At 36.5% G+C, this 18,568-nt stretch overlaps 1 protein-coding gene across 7 annotated transcripts in view; it reads left to right on the top strand.

The window, feature by feature from the left end:
- The window catches only part of USPL1 (ubiquitin specific peptidase like 1), a 35,433-nt gene extending 17,904 nt beyond the window's left edge, over positions 1-17,529 (top strand). For 3 of the 7 annotated variants that reach the window (XM_008517544.2, XM_008517567.2, XM_070577910.1), the window contains 5 exons: positions 4,455-4,584; positions 7,691-7,816; positions 12,616-12,693; positions 13,040-13,197; positions 15,061-17,529. In XM_008517544.2, the coding sequence (XP_008515766.2) occupies positions 4,455-4,584; positions 7,691-7,816; positions 12,616-12,693; positions 13,040-13,197; positions 15,061-16,955 (2,387 nt within the window). In that variant the 3' untranslated portion in view covers positions 16,956-17,529. The remainder of the gene's footprint in view (positions 1-4,454; positions 4,585-7,690; positions 7,817-12,615; positions 12,694-13,039; positions 13,198-15,060) is intronic. The other 4 variants (XM_008517552.2, XM_070577911.1, XM_070577912.1 and 1 more) reach the window with 2 other exon arrangements.
- The last annotated feature ends 1,039 nt before the right edge of the window (positions 17,530-18,568 follow it).

The following is an 18,568-nucleotide window of genomic DNA, read 5'->3' on the forward strand; positions in this document are numbered from 1 at the left end:
CTCAGGGGGTACACCATTGGTTGCTTCTCCAGTACTTTCCACCAGGAGACTAATCCAATATTTTCAACCTTGACTGTTCATTAAAAAGCACCTGGAGAATTTAAAAGTAAATACTAGTGCTAGGGGACCATTAAATAAGAATCTCAGGGATGGAGCTCAGGTATCAGTAATTTTTTGAAGTCCCCGCGTGATTCTTATGGGTTGACAGGGTTGAGAACTCTGGTCTAAACCAGCCATAGCAGTTCTACTCCCCTGCCAGTGATTGGTTTAGGAATGGACGCATGGTAACAGTTTTTTGCTAATGGAACATGAGGAGAAATATACTGATGACCTTTCGGGAAAGCTCTCTTACCTTTAAAAAGGGCACAAGAATGAGACTTTTGTCCTCAATTGTTGACTTGAGGTTTGGGCCTCTGGAAGCAGAGTGGAGCAAGGGTGCTAGAGTTTCTGGGTCTCTCTAAGTTTTTGTAGTATTGCAAAAAGGAGCTGGTAACAATTTGTTTTGAGGGGAATGTCTTTTTGTTTTATTTCTCTTTATCCTTGTATTAACTTTCCTGTTGTGTTATAGTAGCAGGATATATGATACCCCTATTAGTGTATTACCCATATTAAATTATGTAAAATATCACTGCCTTCAAGTTTTTCTCAACGAGCATCATTTATTTCATCAGACCCAGATACTGTATCTGGAAGCAGTGTCTTTTTTGCATGATAATATTTCCTACTTCTTTGTCCCACAGTTCTGTCCCCTAATTTTACTGTTGTTTTTTGCGAGCTCCTACATGTATAAGTTTACTCTGTTCTTATGATAATAAACTGATTTTCCATATGCCAGATCTTTCTCATTGCCTCCTCTCTGTATAAAGGGCTGTTCTAATTTATCATCAGGTGGGATCTCAGATGGGATGAATAATTCTTTTTTTTCTTATTATCAAAGTGTAAGTTACATACAGTAAAACCTTTTTTAAATGTATTCGGTTGTATAACCATTACCACGGTCAAGATATAGGACAGTGCTATCTCCCTAAAAATTTTCCCCAGTCTCCTTTGTAGTCAGCCTCTTTCCTCACCCCAACCACTGATCTGTTGAGTAATACTCATTTCAAAGGAGCTTCATCCATAAGATCACCAGAGTGTAGACTGAGGGGCTCCCATGTTGCATTTTGCCAGTATCATTTCCCTCCTGGAGTGACCTGAGATGTTTCATTCAGGGTCCCCACTCCAATTCCCAATTGAATTAAAGAACAGTTTCCCCCCAGCTTGAGTCACCCCCTTCTTATCCCTGATGATTATACTTGGACAAGGTTGCATCTTGCTCCAATGCCATCTTGGGCCTGCTTTTCTCCAACAGAGAAGGAATTTTTAAATTATTGTTTGTACAGTCATAACAAGTGGGTAAGCATACAGCCCTTCTACTGCAATAGAATCCCTCTCTTGTTTCGTACTACTCATTCAGCAGTGATAGGTACTATATTAGAGCTTAAGATCTTATTAATGATATCTAATCTTTACTTCAGAGAGCACTTTGAAGTCTTAGAGTGTGTGTCCTCATTCTGAAAATTAATGTGGTTTTTTTTTTGTTTTTTTAAAGATTGGCACCTGAGCTAACAACTATTACCAATCTTTTTTTTTTAAAAAAAAAATATACATGGTTGTATATTTTAGTTGTGGCATGTGGGACACTGCCTCAGCATGGCCTGACGAGCAGTGCCATATCTGCGCTCAGGATCCAAACCAGCGAAACCCTGGGCCGCCTGAAGCAGAGCGCGTGAACTTAACCACTTGGCCATGGGAACAGCCCCTAATGTGTATTTTAAAGTACTAAAGAAAGAGAAGTAGAATCTATACTGATCCTGTATGTTGGTTACATTTTTAAGATCAGCTACTTCATCATTTTGATTATTTTTAAAAAAAACATTGTAAACTATCCTCTCTGCACTCCTTCCCCACAATTTAAGAACTATAACAAATACAGCTGAAGACCCTTTTGTGTCTCTCCCATTTCTTCCTTACCTCCTCATAAAGGTAACTACTATCTTCAATTTGGTGTTTTCTTTCCCTCTGTCTATATTCTTTTTTTTTTTTTAAGGAAAAAGCTAATATTGCTACAGTTTTTACTTATTTATGTAGGTCTAAAGAGTAATTTAGTCTCTGAGTATTTTGTACCAGTAGAACAAATTAGTGAGTCCAGATCAGGACCCTCCCCTTTTGGTTACTTCATACCGTGACAGAAGTGGTGATGCAGATAATAGTGGGGAAAGAAAAGGCTGTTCAGTAAATGGTGCTGGGACAATTGGTTCTTGATACGGGGGGAAAGTTAGATCCCTACGGCCCACCATAATCAGAAGAAACTTGAGCATATTTAAAGACATAAACATGAAAAGCAGAGTTGTGAAACTTTGAAAGAAAATATAGGTGAATATTTTATCACTCATGGGGAAGAATTTCTTAAATAAGATACATGAAAGATTGGTAAATGTGATTACATTGAAGTTTAAAACCTCTGGGCGAAGATAGAACAGAGAACTGATATCCAGGATATCTTATAAGGAACTCTCATACGTCAGTTTAAAAAAAAGACAATCTGATAGAAGAGTGGCCAGAAGACATTAATGAGCAATTAGCAGAAGAGAAAACCCGAATAGCTAGATAGCACTCACTGAAAGGTGTGCTTTGTGGCAAATGAAGGTATTTTAGGGAAAAACGATGCAAATTTAGGAGTTGGGGTTAAGATAGTCAAGGCAAAGAAACCACTTAACTAATTTATGCAGGAGGTTATAAAAATTGGAATTGGGCATTTGTATTATATGTTTTCACGTAGGATCCTTTATGTTAACCTATAAAATTTGTAATCAAAGGAAAAAATAATTAAGATTGGTTTAGGAGCTATATAAATTACTTAAAATGATCTGTAATGATATAACTTATTTAATAGTGTGTTTTGAGCTCTTTTATTTTGATTCATTGAGAACTTTATGTATTCTTAGACCTGAAGATTCTATTGTCATTATGAAGTATAAATTATTTAATTTTTAAATTAATATTTAGTTACAATAAAGTAAGCATCTTTTTTTGTTTTTGGAAGATTGGCCGTGAGTTAACATCTGTTGCCAATCTTCCTCTTTTTTTTTTTCTTTCCCTCCCCAAAGCCCCAGTACATAGTTGTATATTCTAGTTGTAAGTCGTTCTAGTTCTTCTGTGTGGGATGCCGCTGCAGTATGGTTTGATCAGCAGTGCATAGGTCCACATCCAGAATCCAGACTGGCAAACCCCGGGCTGCCAAAGCAGAGTGCACAAACTTAACCACTTGGCCACAGGGCCGGCCCCTAGAGTAAGCATTTAAAGGCTCATAACTAATCACAGACTCATGCTATACTATGCACTGTTTACACATATGGTGTTGCGTATGTTCTTTTTTAGGAGACTGATTTATATTTCTTTCTACTTATAAAAAACGTTTTGATTTTATGTTTTTGTACAAAAATAGCAATGGGACTGTACCACAAAGGTGACTATTAAAATAGGCTTTGTAACTACTGATATTTATAGAGTATACTTAGGCAATAACACCTACTGTGACTCTTCCTGGCTATGTTCTGGGCAACTGTCATTCCAGACTAGGAGGAGAGCTTGACGATGGAAGTGAGAGTGTCCCAGGGGAGGGAGATGAGGGATGGAAGGACTCTATTTGCTCTCGGGCCAAATCCGTAAGGCAGCATCTAAGCTCCCCTGAGATAGGAAGGAAAGAACCTGATTGGAGAATGAATGTAAGAGAGGAATGTAAATCCTCCTATTGAACAAGCTGCTTGCTGATCTCAAAACTGGAAGACAGCATTCACCCTTCAGTTTTTGTCTTAATGACAACAAACTTCAATCTCTTCTAGTCTTAAAGTTGTTTAAGTTTAATTGTTAAAAGATTAAGAAGAGTGGTAGACAAGGAGTCGGGAGATTTGAGGCTGTCTTTTAGCCCTTGTGTGTCGTGCTCTTTCCACATGTAGAACAAGAGGGTCAGAATAGAAATGATTTTTAAATGTTTTTGTCCAAGTCTGAAATTATTCTACAGTGTTTATTTTTAGTATCTGTAGCAAATAATTTACAATTTTTTTTCATTTTTATAATGCTCTAGGGCTGTTACAGTTCTGAGGGAGTTTTTTCCTGAGGAAAGCTAAAAAGATCTGAGAAGACAGTATGTGTCTTTTGTGTTGTTTGTCATAAGAAATTTTTGTAAGCATCCACCAAGAAAAATTATGGACTGAAGTGATAATTAAATCTTTGTGATGCACATTTTTAGAAAAATGCTTCAAAAACTTCCCCTCACCCAGCTTACTCTGTCATATATGTGTTCACATATATTCGTACTGTGAACATAGTGAGAAAAGACAACAGTTCATAACTTTGGTTGATTTTCTTTTTTAGTTAATTATGAGCAATAATTTTTTCTTTTCCTTTTGAAGGTGACATGGAAAGCCCCGTGTTTGCATTTCCTCTGCTCTTAAAAATTGAACCACACATTGAAAAGCTCTTCACGTATTCTTTTTCTTGGAACTTTGAATGTTCACAGTGTGGACACAAGTATCAAAACAGGTTAGTTTTTCTGTTTCTTAAAAACAGATTCATTCTGTTGAAAGTGATTCCAAGTAATAAAATTTGAATAAAATGTGCTTCCCCTTGTAGCACTGCTTTATACCTGGTTCCTGCTACCCTTGATAAAATTTCCCACCATATCTTGAAGTCTCTCCACCATTGAGGTTGAGAGGAAAAATTTCAGTGGCAGAAATGCTGTTTGTTTGCTTGTTTAAGCTGGAGGAACAAAAAACCCCCAAGGTTTGATAGATTACTAGTAGGAGTTTTCTTAAGAATTTCTTAGTGGGAAGTGGGGACAAATGGGAAAAGTAGCACATTCCTCTCCACTCTCCGCTGGATTCCCTGCTGAGTAAGAATACCTCTCAGAATTCCTTGAAACTGTAGGTGTTTTGTTTACCCCTCTGTTAGAGATTAGGGTTTTTCCTTTATGTTTTTAACATCATGGAAACTGATGTTAGGCTCCCAGAGTCTGGCAGCAATTCTCAGAGGTAACTTACCCTTTCCCATTCCTTCCCTTAGTCCCATGAAAGACCAGCCACCACCAGAATCTTCCTACACGTGAGCTGTCTCAGCCATGCTTTCTACTTCCCTGGCCTCTAGGTGAGGACCAGAGGGACCATGAGTGATGTGCACGGTCCTGAGACTGGTACTTGGGAGGAAGCATGGGGAAGAAAGCAGCTGCAGGTTTCTTTTGCTTCCACATACCCACCACATAATAAGGAGAGAAATTAGATTTTACAAGAGGAGTCAGGGAGAGAAAGTTTTCATCAGACATGATACCCTCACTTTGTATATGAGAAAGTTGCTGGCTGGCAGTTAAAAAGATTACCAAACTGGTTCTATAGGTCATTTATTCAAATTATTATAATAGAGATAAATCTTTTCCTCTTTTCTCAAACTTACCTACAAGTAAATTAGAAAATTTGGAGTCTCCCAAAGTTATTAAATAAAAATGTGAGAGAAAAATGTTACTTAGATATTCATTATCTAAATTGAGGTTATTTTTAGGTATTTAGGGATCAGTCAAGGAGAGTCGAATCTGAGAGAATGCTTTAGGGAATGCAAGCAGGAGAACCAGAAAACATTTGTTTTTTCCAGTTAGCTCAAAAGTACTAGAATAGAGTGAGAATTAGCATTTCACTCATACCTAGGACTTAAATAATTTTGTGTGAGTGAGTGAGTATGAGAACAAATATGTGTTTCCAGGTCTGCTAGCATTGATTTATATGAATTATATGCTTTTCTCCTCATTTGACAAACGTGGAAATGGAAGCTTGAAAGGGGTTAAACAGATGCCCAAGGTGACACACTAGTAAGGGGCTAAATTCGGGCTTAGGTTTTCTGGCCTCTAAGACTTTCTTGCTCACTCTGCTTTACTCCCTAATCACCACCTGGATTTTAAATAATATAAACAAGCTTGATGGTTAAAATCAGCTTAATTATAGCTTTTCCAAAATCCACATCTCAGTTGTTTGACAGCTTTTCATTGAGTATATTCTATGTGCCAGGAACTCAACAGAAATAATCTTTGTCCTGGCCAAATTCAGACTAGTTAGTTAGGAAGATAATATATAAACACATAATAGAGGGCTAGTGACTGAGTAGTTATTTTGGTTTGTTGGCTGCTTTAACTTACTTTGAAGACAAGGTGATAAATGCATTTTGGAGTTATATAGAAAAACTCTGAGAGCTCAAGGGAAAGAAGCCACCAGCCACTGGGGTTTGCCGTTTTTTTTATTCCTTTGTTCTAAAAAGAAAAGTAGTTATAGAGAAAAAGCTAAAATGAAGTGGCATTTCATTAAATAGTTTTTAGTATATCATAGCTTAAAACTTACTTCCATTTAATCTGATGGAAGAATATCCAGCAAACTCATTTGTTTTTGTGCTGCTGTTTTCAGTGCCGGTTTAAGAGCTTTTCCTTGATTTAGAAAGTGTATTCTGGAGGCAGTTAAGAACATGGACTCCCTGGATTTAAATCTCAAGTGTGTCATGTGTCGTCTGATGTGCCCTCTGTACTCCCCTTTCCTCATCTGTACGATGTGGATAGGAAAAGTACCTGTCACTTAGGATTGTTTGGAAGAGGAGTGCTGAGCACAGTGCCCTGCCTTGCACATAGTCAGTGCTCCAAAACATTAGATGTCATGTGGAGCATTAGCACTTATTTGCTGAGACAAACTCCCTTTTATAAACTAAAAAATAAGAGCTTTTACTTAACGATTATCTTTGAGATCCGAGAATTTAGCAGAAATACAGTCAGTGCATTTGTTGATAGCCTTATGCTGCTTTGCTTTTAAAATGTTAGCTTCCCTGAGAACTGATGTATTTTTAACAGCCTTTGTTTATCTTACTTATGATTTATCAGTGTTATTGTTTAGAAGAGAAGCTGGTGTCTCTTAGGTAATAAATAATTGCTCTCTTAAAGATATTAAAGCAACTCCAGTTGAGGTGCAGTGTACATCTTTAAAGATCATCTTTTTAGATGGCTGTTGCTATCAAGTATTCAGATTAAAGTGTAAATTTAGAACTTGTGTAACTTGTGAAAAGAAAATTAAGTTGTATGTATTCCTTTATATATTTGGAAATGCCCCTTTTCATTTTTGGTTGTCAACAGTGGATAGCCAGATTTTGAACTTTTTGAGTATGCGGTGAACTCTTAATAAATTTGAAAACCTGAGAACAGTCATTCTCAACTAGGGGCTATTTTGCACCCCATGGAACATTTGGCAATGCCTGAAGATAGCTACAGATTGGTTGCTACAATTGGAGGCTGTTACTGGCATCTAGTGTGTAAGAGGCCAGGAATCATGCTAAATATCCTATAATGCACAGGCCAGTGCCCCACAGCAAAGAGTTACCAACTGCAAAGTGTCAGTGGGATCACTCTTGAGAAACCCTGCCTTTAACATTTTCTTAATCTCGTAGCTGAAGAACTGTGGGTAATTAATGTGAACAACCTTCACAGAGAGCTTTACTAGGGTTAGGGAGGAATGTTGGCAGATTATTATATGATTTGGGGGAATAGGAAAGTATCTTTTATTTTAAACATTGATTTAAATTAATGTAAAAGAATTTAAATTCATTTAAGTTATGTCTTCTTTTCATATAGATGTATGAAGAATCTGGTTACCTTTACAAATGTCATCCCTGAGTGGCACCCACTTAATGCTGCCCATTTTGGTCCATGTAACAGTTGCAACAATAAGTCACAGATAAGGAAAATGGTACTGGAAAAGTGAGTTAAAATTGCCTTACTATTTTTAGAACAAAAGAAAGGTGGATTTAGATTTCTTTTCTTAATGTGTAGTATTGAAAGTGATGACTACAGCCCTACTTTTCAGAAGTTTGAGTTAACGTATATTTATCAGTTGCCAAAATGTCTCTGTCAGGAACTCTGGCCGATAAACAAGCTGTCTCAGGCAAAATACCACTGAACGGCTCACTTAGGGTGACTGTCTGACCCCACTCTTCTAGTGTCTTTCCTTCTTTTGCCTTTTTTCTCCCTTTAAGGATGTTAAACTTCCGTTTTTCTCTGCTCTGCCAAGTGCCTAGAGTCACTAGAATTTTGGGATTTCCTTAATCTAATTTCATCTGTCTGAATTTTCATCTTCTCCCAGATCTCAGCCTGCTAATTCTTCATCCTCTTATAAGCTTTCTGCTGCCCTTGAGCAGATGTGTTTTTGTTATATTTTGCCAGCTTTTCTTTGTCCTCAGTGGGAGTACTGGTCAGAATTACCTTTTCTAGTGTTACCAGGAGCCCCATATCTTTATACTCACAGGTGGATTCCATTTTAGGCAGTTTGTCTCTCTTTTGTTACTACACTCACACACGTATACATCCTCTTTAACCTTTATTTTCAGTAGTCCTTATCTCTACAAGGAAATGTTTTGAGGTCTAATTTGATACAGTAAAGAAGCACTGATGATGACCTTCTCTTACCTTTTCTGATGCCCTTCACTGTGCCAAGACACCCCTCAGAATCTTTCTGGAAGGTTTGTTTTCATCCAAGTAATAAATTCTTTGTTAAGCTAATAGTGCCAAGGCTTGAAAGGAAAAAAGAGCAGTGCCCCGCCCACCCCATCTCCAGGCATCTACTTTAAACCTTTCAGGTAGTATTTACTTTGACATTTTAAAACAATACGCTTACTCCACCTTTATACAGTTTTCTCCTTATACAGGAGTTGAGGACTAGCGCTCTTACCCCAACACCTGGACCCATCTCTGTTTAACCTCTCCCTGCCCTTCCAAGATGATTACATTTTTGGTTAAATCAGTACTCACTGTTTATTATGCATATACATATATTCCCTCTCCAGCCAAGCAGTAAACGTATGTTTCATTTCTTTTATAACTCTTTATTTTTCCTGGAATTATAATAGCCTTGTGTTTTCATTTGCTTTCTTAATGTACACATTGTGAATTTTTTTCCAAATTCTTCAAACACCTATCAATAAATTTTCTAAACACTCAAATGCTTCACAGTTTTTGAGTCCTCCTCCCCTTCTTTTTTTTCTGGAAACCTCTCTTCTGCTGCCTTTCGTCCTTCTGCTCCAGTATTCCAGTCTATACTGGTTCCTTTCTGGGCCTGGTGCATGGGAGTGCTATTTAGACACACTTTCTGTCATTATCCCAGTTTTCAGCCCAGGGCCTTACCCCCACATTCTTCAGCATCTGTTGCCTATAAATGTTGAGTCTTTTAGGGGTTCTGTGGGACATGTAAGCTCTTCTCATCAGTGTGCCCCTCTGTAGCACTGATGTCATCTCTTCCTGCATTCTGCCATCTCAGTTACCACTTTTCTGTTTGCTTTTTGTATTCCAGACGTTTATTGTCTTCTTGTTTGCTCATGGCTCCTTTCCCCTTTTTTGCCCTTTTGGTTTATTACCCTTTTTGTCCTTCCCTCTCATTGGATATCATTGGAGTGGGAGGGCAGAGTGGGAAAGAAGGGGCAATATCTTTAACCAGAAGTCCATAATCTGTCTTGGCAGTCTGGGGTCCCAGCTGAGAGATCTGAGTGTTGAGGGAGCCCTTCCTTTTTAAGCCCTCTCCTTGATCAGGAGGAGGTAGAGGTGCAGCAGGTGTGGCTGGCTGCCACCCTGCACTGGGCCGTTGGATTGCTTGAGGTTTCTTGGTGTATATAATTTCAGCTAAGAGTTTATACCTGCTTTTTCTCAAACCCCAGCGTTGAAGATAAACTCATACTACGATTTTGTTTGATCTGTTAATTGGGCCATTGCAACATATAATTTTTAATTATACAAATACGTTGCTTTACTTACATTAAAAATTCATGCTCTGATCTGGAAATGCATCTGGTAGGTGTAACAGTGTTTCAACAGGAAATGTGTTTAGAGTTCTACTGAGCCAGTTTATAAGCAGAATTTATAATTTAGACATATACTGTATTCAAAAGTAAATTGAACTAGTATATAAAATTTCACTTACATTTTAAATGACAAGGCCTTTATAAAGTCCTTTATAGTTTTTAACTTTGAAATTTGTCTAATTTGATTTGTGGGTATCTAATAGAATTTAGAAACAAATTTAATATAATTTTGGGGATAACTTAAAAGTAAAGCCTATCATGATAATCATGCATAATTTAATCTTACCATATTGTAAAAACTAACAGTGTTGTAAGTTCCCTGAACACCTTGTCTCAGGTAATCTACATCTCTGATATGTTCCTGTGGACTCTTCCCATGCACTCTTTTTTGAGTTCATTGATAAATCAGATGAATGCTATCCAGCAGGTCCAAATCTGTACTTTTTTTAATCTAAATTGTTTAGGAATTATATTCAGAGCATGGTGACAGAGCACCAGCTTAGAAATCTGATTTAATTTTACTTCACAAATTCTTGAAATGAACCTCTCATTACTGCCATGATCTCCATTAGGAATCTGGTCATACACTATCCTGGATTGTCATTTGAAAAGTTTGTTTATTTAAACTTCAGTTTTAACAGTGATTTTTTTTTTTTTTTAACAATTATTTGTGAAGGATAAGGGAGTGGTAAGAAGAGAAATAAGACATTTCTGTTGTTATAGAGCTTGTATTGAAGTGTCTTATACAGTGATTTTGAGACTTTTTTTAAGAGATTGAGACTTTTAAAACTATACTCTTCCCTAAACGTTTTGGATGGAATACTGATAATATAAAATAATTAAAATTATGTTTCATAACTAAAGTCATTGTTTGGCAGAAAATGCTTTATTATTTATGAGAGCCTTGAACTACCTCCAGAGAACAGTTTGTAAACCTTTGTTGAACAATGGAATTTTTCTAAAGATGTATTTTCTTATTTACAATTAATATGAACCAATTCTAATTATTTGAATTACACCTTCTCATATTTTTCTTTTTTTGTCATAAAATCTGAAATAGATCTAAAATGTAATGAGGTTTAAAAATTACATTTGCAGATTTTTCTGCCTAAAGCCTGCATTATTCCAGTTCTGAAGTACATGTATGCACATTGTTAAACTTGCATTTTCTAAACTATGAATTATTGCATTACATTAGCTGGTATGAAAATCACAAACTTGTACTCCAGGTCATTAGCACAGACTGTGGCTGCTCTTTGTGGGACAGAGATCTGGTGTTCCCTTGCTGGCTTTGGGTAGCAGAACAGTTAGCTGAGTTCCCTTGTGCTTGCTTTCTCTCTTTTCTGTTTTCTGTTCTTTTCATGAGGGTAGATTCTTAGAATAGGAGTTCAACCTCATGTTTGGGAGGTAAATGCAAATGGATCTCAGCTTGAAATCTCTTGGGATTCTTGGTTCCAGTTCTGTTAACTGTCCCATCCAATTTTCTTACGGTTGAGGCAGAACCTCGCTTGCTCTCTCCAGCTCTGAGCATCATCTTTGACACTCCAGGCATTGCGGGTAGGAAGAAGCCTGAGAACAAAATCTATTGCCAAACTAGTGATAAAGTTCTCTCCTTACCTGAGAGGCTGGGAATGAGACGAGCCAGAATTATGAGTAGGAGACTGCTATGACTTCTAGGGGACCCAGACAGGAAAATAAACTAGAAAAGGAGGAGGAGGCATGTGCTTTATTTTATTTGCCGTCATTTATAAGTTGTACCACTTTTTAAATATGCCATTAAGAAAGAAATGCTGCCTATTGAATATTTTCCACGTGTAAACTCACACAAATAAGGCAGGAAACTAGTGAGATTGCCAAGTCTAGGGATCAACAAAAGAATGTTTTAGTTACTAGCCTCAGAAGCTATATATCTTGAGGCCAAGAGGACTAAATATTAGTACTTAAAGAGTCAGATAGGTGTCTAAAGCCTGCATATGCAGCTGAGAGGATCTATCTCTAGTTTTTCTGTGGATCATTTGGCTCAGACACGCTCTTCACATTTTAACATATTTGAAATGAGAATACATCTAAAAATTGATGGCATGGTATAGTTTAATTGGCAGTATTCTTTCATAGTGGTATAGTTTATAATCAGTGGCATCTTAGATCGATGAAATAGGTATGATCTCAAAGAACAGTAGGAGTTTAGCGTTATACACACTTTGCAGGACTTTTCATAGTTATTTCCATTTTGAAGACTTGATTATTCTCTGACAGAATGATTGACAAGGGATAATTTACAAATTATCCGTTGTCTGTCTGAATAATCTGCATTTTGGACATTGATTCACATTCATTTCAGCTGAATAAATTTTGATAAGCTTAGTAAGTTTTGACAGCTGTTTAAATATTGTGAAAAGAGATATTCAACATTTTTCTTAAATCTTGAGAGTTGTTAAATTTAGTTATTTCAGGCCAATCTCTTTGAGTTCTTTTTTTTTGGTTCAACATGTTATTGTAATGATAAAGTATATTTTTGGAATTATGGATGTCTTGAAGTTTATAGTAAATCAACCAATATGTTGTATTTTCTTCTCTACTTAGTTACAAATTCAACTTTTCCTAAGTAGAAATTTTAATTTGATTTCTCTGTTTCCTGAGATAATTGAAAGAAATAGACCAAATTATTAGCATGTTGAGGTTTTTAAAGTGTTTGTTTGAATATCTTAGGTTTTGGTGTTTCACATATTACCTGTCCTGTCTGACAAAAGCAGTTTGGGCCCTTGATGCCAAAGAAAATTCTAAAAGGTCTGGATTTTTTCCTTTATTCTCTAAAGTAGTTACCAAGAGATCTTTAAGCCAAAGCAGCATTGCGGCTTACAGAGCAATTTTTGTTTAATGGTCTGTGTTAGAGCCTTATTGCATGATGGCTTCCAACTGTCAGTGTTACCACTCTGAGAAGGGTTTACTGTTACATGCTTCTTAGAGCGAGCTCTCCATTTCTAATTTAGGCACGCATCTGGAGGTTCTCAAGAAAAATTAGTGCAGTTAGCCTTGAAAATGTTATGTGTGACTTATTTGCTTCAGACCATCTTTTGTCTAACCAGACACATGGCATTAAATTTGTTTGGCTTCTCTTGCCTTTCTCTCCCAGAGTGTCTCCCATCTTCATGGTGCACTTTGTAGAAGGCTTACCACGTGATGACTTGCAGCACTATTCATTTCACTTTGAAGGCTGTCTTTACCAGATAACTTCTGTAATTCAGTACCAAGCAAATAATCATTTTATAACATGGATTTTAGATGCTGATGGTAAGTGTTTAAACGTTTTTATTTTTTGATAATAGGCAGACTACACTCCCGTTTGTTTTTTGTTTTTTTTTAAAGACAAACTCTGCCTTGACTCTTCTCTCTCCTCTGGCCCTTGCCTTTAATTCTTCTGCCCCTCCTCTCCTCTACCTGTCACTGTGGTTTAGAATCATCCTAACTTTTTCCTTTGCTTATATCAGCATGTTTATGGGTTTACATATGCATATTTCTTGTTTAGACAAAGAATAAGATTGTATACTACTGATGGTTTACTTAATATCTTTTATTTTTTGTTTTTTGTTACATGTTTAGTATAGAAAATAGTGGCAATTTTTATTTTTTAGACATATAACCTTGCACTTCTTTTAAAAAGAAAGTGCACCATATACTGAAGGTTTTTAATTAAGAAAGAAAAAAATAAAACAAATTTTGCTTAGTTTGCGGTTGTTAGTAATATGAATAAAAGTAAACATTTAGGACTATTAGACATTACAGACTATGTAGCCTTCTCTCACTGTGAAATAGAATGTCTGAAATCCATAGTTTGCTAACAGCTACAGTCAAGGTAAAGCCTTTATTTAAATAATTAAACTTTTCATGAGAAGGTTAAAGTACAACTCAGGAATTTTGCTAATTTTTCCGTTCCATTTATCTAATGTGGTTTACTATTAAGTTGTTTTTCCTCACAATGTTCACTTTGTGTTAGACAAGATAACCCAATCCCTTTAGGTATTACATCAGGCCATTGGTAAGGGGTCACTTTGATATTTTCTATTTTTACATTTTCTATTGGCTGAACATTTTACATATTTGATATTTTTCTCCTGGGGATGGTTTGGCTGGATGACACACTAACGTTTTATAAAAGCATGTTGCAAACTGAAACTCATGTTATAAATATAATTATCACCTTAAAGTTGTACCCTACCTCAGAACTGGATGGCAGGTTCTCAGTAATGTAAACAAAAATTAAGAAACTTATTTTAATTTTCTATTGCATTCCAGGGAATGAAAAATATTCTTCAGGTAGAAGAGGTTAGATATTTTCTAACCCTGACAGCGTATAAAAATCATATGGTTAGCTTATAAGAAATGTCCTGGCTCTCCCCCAGACCAGTGACTCAGTCTCTGGGGATTTGGGCCCAAATACTAATCAGGTGATTCTGATGTGTGTGTCAGAGAACCACTGACCTAGGCAAACAAGAGGTTCTCAGAATTTTACTGGGTATAGAATAAAAGTAGTGGGTTCAGGTAGTTTATAAAGGTGTATCCACATAAACTTAGTGAATGGTTGTGTTTAGGTCTCTTCTGTGTGTAGAGGAGGGTTAACCTCTTCCTTTGTCATCCATCACCTCATTCCCACTTGACAAATGAGAAAACAGAAGTTCAGAAATAAAATGAGAGCAGACACCTGGATACCTAAGCTTTTTTTTTTTAAACCAAAAAAAGAAATAAGAATTGAAACAAATGTTGGTACTTGAGGTAACAAGCTTCATTTATCTTTAAAATTCATATATATGGAAGAATTGTTTATTTTCTGATGATGGATAAACTAGGTAATACCGTATTCGAAGTCCTAAAAGTTAAATATACTCTTTCTTGATTTTTATGGGTATTTTAGGAAAGAGTAAAAACTGCCTCAGTTTTTCAAATTTCTGGATATTAGTCCGTAACTTTTGTTATCCAAATAAGGACTTTAACATTTGGCAGAGAAAAATGGTGACATAAGGATAAGGCCATATTTTCAGTGTTCTTCTTTGCTGGATATTCACTGATACAGCAGTTAAAAAGGCCAGAAGAACATTAACCTACGATGGTGGTTTTTGAATGTCTAAACCTCTTTCACTTTCTTTCCCCATCCCCTAGGAAGTTGGCTGGAATGTGATGACTTAAAAGGTTCATGTTCTGAAAGGCATGAGAAATTTGAAGTTTCTGTTTCAGAGATACATATTGTTATTTGGGAAAGGAAAACATCTCAAGTGACAAATAAAGCATCTGCCTGCCCTGCACTTAAAAAGGCTAATGATGAGCACGCTGTCGGTGATGAGAAACAAGCATCTCCAGCATTGTGTTCTCTGGGCCATGCCGCCTCAGCTGAAACATCCTCAGGAACTCACCCTACAAATATGTCAGTTGCTCTTAATACTCTTGCACAAGATGAAGCTGTAGCTCATGAAAATAATTTACTTTCAGGTCCAGAAGATTTGGTTGACAATATTTTACCTTTGACACTTGAAGAAATACAGGTTAACCCTGAAGGTTTCCTGTTAGAAGATAAACCTGTGGCAGAAAATGCAGGAGTTATCAAAACAAACACTTTGCAATCGCAAGAGTCACTAACAGCTTCTTTAGTATCAGCTCCATGTAAGGAGAAGCTTACCCAAGACCAATTTGTGGATTTAAGCTTTCCATCTCAATTTGTAAATACAAACGTGCAATTAGTACAGCTGAATACAGAAGATACTGTAATTACTAAGTCTGTGAATAATGTTCATGCTACTGATGCTATGCAGGAAGTAAAGTCAGTAGAATTTGAGGGTACAGTTGTCCTAGAGAAGGATGCTCCATTACAACAATTCCTTTCACCAAAAACTGAGAAATTAAAACCAGAACAACTTGTTACATCTCAGGTATCTAATTTGAAGAAAGAGGAAACTGCAGCATTTTCTCAAACCATAACAGCTAAGTCATTACAGAGTCCATCTCTGAAAGAAAATCAGAAGAAACCATTTGTGGGAAGTTGGGTGAAAGGTTTATTAAGTAAGGGTGCTTCTTTTATGCCACCCTGTGTTTCAGCTCATAATAGAAACACTATAACTGATTTGCAGCCTTCAGTTAAGGGGGCAAGTAATTTTGGTGGCTTTAAAACTAAAGGTATAAAGCAAAAGGCTAACCGGACATCCAAGAAAGCTCATAAATGTTCAAGTAAGCCGCCTCCAGTTAGTAACCCTCCACCAAGTCTTCCTTCAGGTAGCCCAGCTTCTCAGCTGCATGCAAGTGTTACTGCACATTCGGAAGTTTTGAAGAAATGTGAAAACACCTCATCTGGAGCTCACCTCAACCACAGTTCTCATGGAAGTGAAGGTGGTGTTTCTTCGGCAAACCATGGAGACTTAGTGGAGGGTCAGATTCATAAACTTCGTCTAAAACTTCTTAAAAAACTTAAGGCGAAAAAGAAGAAACTAGCTGCTCTAATGTCTTCCCCTCAAAATGGAACACATCCAAGTGAAAATTTAGAACATGGGTCCCATTGCGGGTCTCCAAATGACTGTGGATCAATAGAAGACTTGTTAAAAGAACTACAGGATCAAATTGATATTGCCGATAATAAATCTGGGGGCACCACAGCTCCTAGTATTTCCTCGTACAGCAGTCAGACTCATGAAGAAATTTTAGCAGAGTTATTGTCTCCAACAACTATTGTTTCAGCAGAGCTCTCGGAAAATGGGGAGGCTGACTTTAGGTATTTAGAAATGGGAGACAACCATATCCCAGCACCAGTGCCTAGTGACTTAAATGATACCCCCCAAAATGCACATTTGAGACAGGACCATAACTATTGCAGCCCCACCAAGAAAACTCAGAGTGAAGTTCAGCCAGACTCATTCATAAATAATGCTGGCGTTAGAACATTGAACTTGGAAAGTTCCATGAAGACTGATATTTTTGATGAGTTTTTTTCTACTTCAGCATTAAATTCTTTAGCAAATGACACGTTAGACTTACCTCATTTTGATGAATATCTTTTTGAGAGTTGTTGAATGCTTATTAACTCTTTATTTTAATATTTATTATTGCTCTTGGAAAAACTTACTATGTTTCAGGTAGTGTTTATGCACTGGCCTTGTCATGAACAAAATATAAGCTACTGAAGGTTTTACCTTGGTTCTGACCATAAAATATGTAATCTGTTTTACAAATTAAAATGATCAGGAATTTGTTCTCCTTGTTGGTTTTATTTTGTACTTGTAGGAGAATGAGGATTTCAAAATGTTAAAAATGAAAAGTAGTGTCTACTTTCTGGCGATTTGTACAGTTGGGTACATTAAAGTTATACATTTTAAATTTTGGTTACATTGGTTGAGGAAAAACACTAGTTTATACAAACTTGGGTCACTATGTATGGTATACGAATGCATGACTGTTTTGCTATGGTTCTGTGGTCATATAATAGCCTAGGCATGTTTCTTATACCAGTAGAGTGCTGTGGAATGTAAACTTTCTCCATACGACTTGTCTCCTTTTTCTCTTCTTACAAAAGATGGCAGGAAAGCTTGTAACTATAGAAGTTTAAGTAACGTTAAATGATCAATAAATGATCTGTAACAGGAAAAAGTAATCTGTTTTTTGTGTTGATGTGCAAAGAGTTTATGTTATCATAAATACCATCTTTCTCCCCAGGACATGTAACCAGAATGGGACATCATCCAACAGTTCTGTTTTGGGAGAAAATAAGAGCTAGTGCTTATAAGACTTGCTATTTCTTGGATTCTGTTATATATAAAACATTAATTCATTTAAACCTCAACATTCCTATGAGCAAGATACGTTTATCACGTTTAACAGACAAAGGAACAGCACAGAGCTAGTGAGTTGTAGAGCTGGGATTGAGTAGAGTGGTAACCCCAGCAGTTAGAAGTGCTGAACTTGTCGATATGTTTCACCTCAAGCCTTATTCAGAGTTTGGATGCCCAGACAGCACCACTGCTATAGTGATTTTAGTTGGTGGCAGCCTTGGGGTAGAATACTTTGCCAGGGACTCAGTAATTCATAATTGATTTGTCAGATTTACTCCCAAATCTCCTCCCTTTTTTCTGATTACAAAAGTAATGCATGTTTATTGTAAGAAAAAACTGGGAAGATACAGAAAAACATGGATTTTGATCATCCATGTTACCCATTAGTGGTAATAACTACAGCAGACATTTTCATATTTTTATGCATGTGGACTTTAAGAAATAAAAATGAGATTGTATTGTAGCTGATTGTATGATCTATTTTTACTTAATGTTTAATGAGCATTTTTCATCTTAGAGTTTTTGACAACTTTTCAATAGCTACATAGGTTACATTGTGTGGATTTCTGTTGTTTCACCAGTCTTAGATTTTGAAGTGATTTGTATTGCTATTATTAATTGCACTGCAGTGATTATCCTTGTTGGTAAATTTTTGCACAGATTCACATCTTATTTTCTGTGGAATTAAGTAGAATTGCGGGGTCAGAGGATATGCACTCGCAAAGTCTTTTAATGATGGCATGATTGGCTTCCCCAGACTCTTTCCAACACGAGGTAGTAGAATTAAGGGGAAAAAAAGAAAAAAAACCCTTGGCTGTTTTTGTTTACATTTCCATGATTACTAGTGAGGTTGAATA

This window comes from Equus przewalskii, chromosome 16, assembly GCF_037783145.1.
Source record: "Equus przewalskii isolate Varuska chromosome 16, EquPr2, whole genome shotgun sequence".
Classification (NCBI taxonomy): Eukaryota; Metazoa; Chordata; class Mammalia; order Perissodactyla; family Equidae; genus Equus; species Equus przewalskii.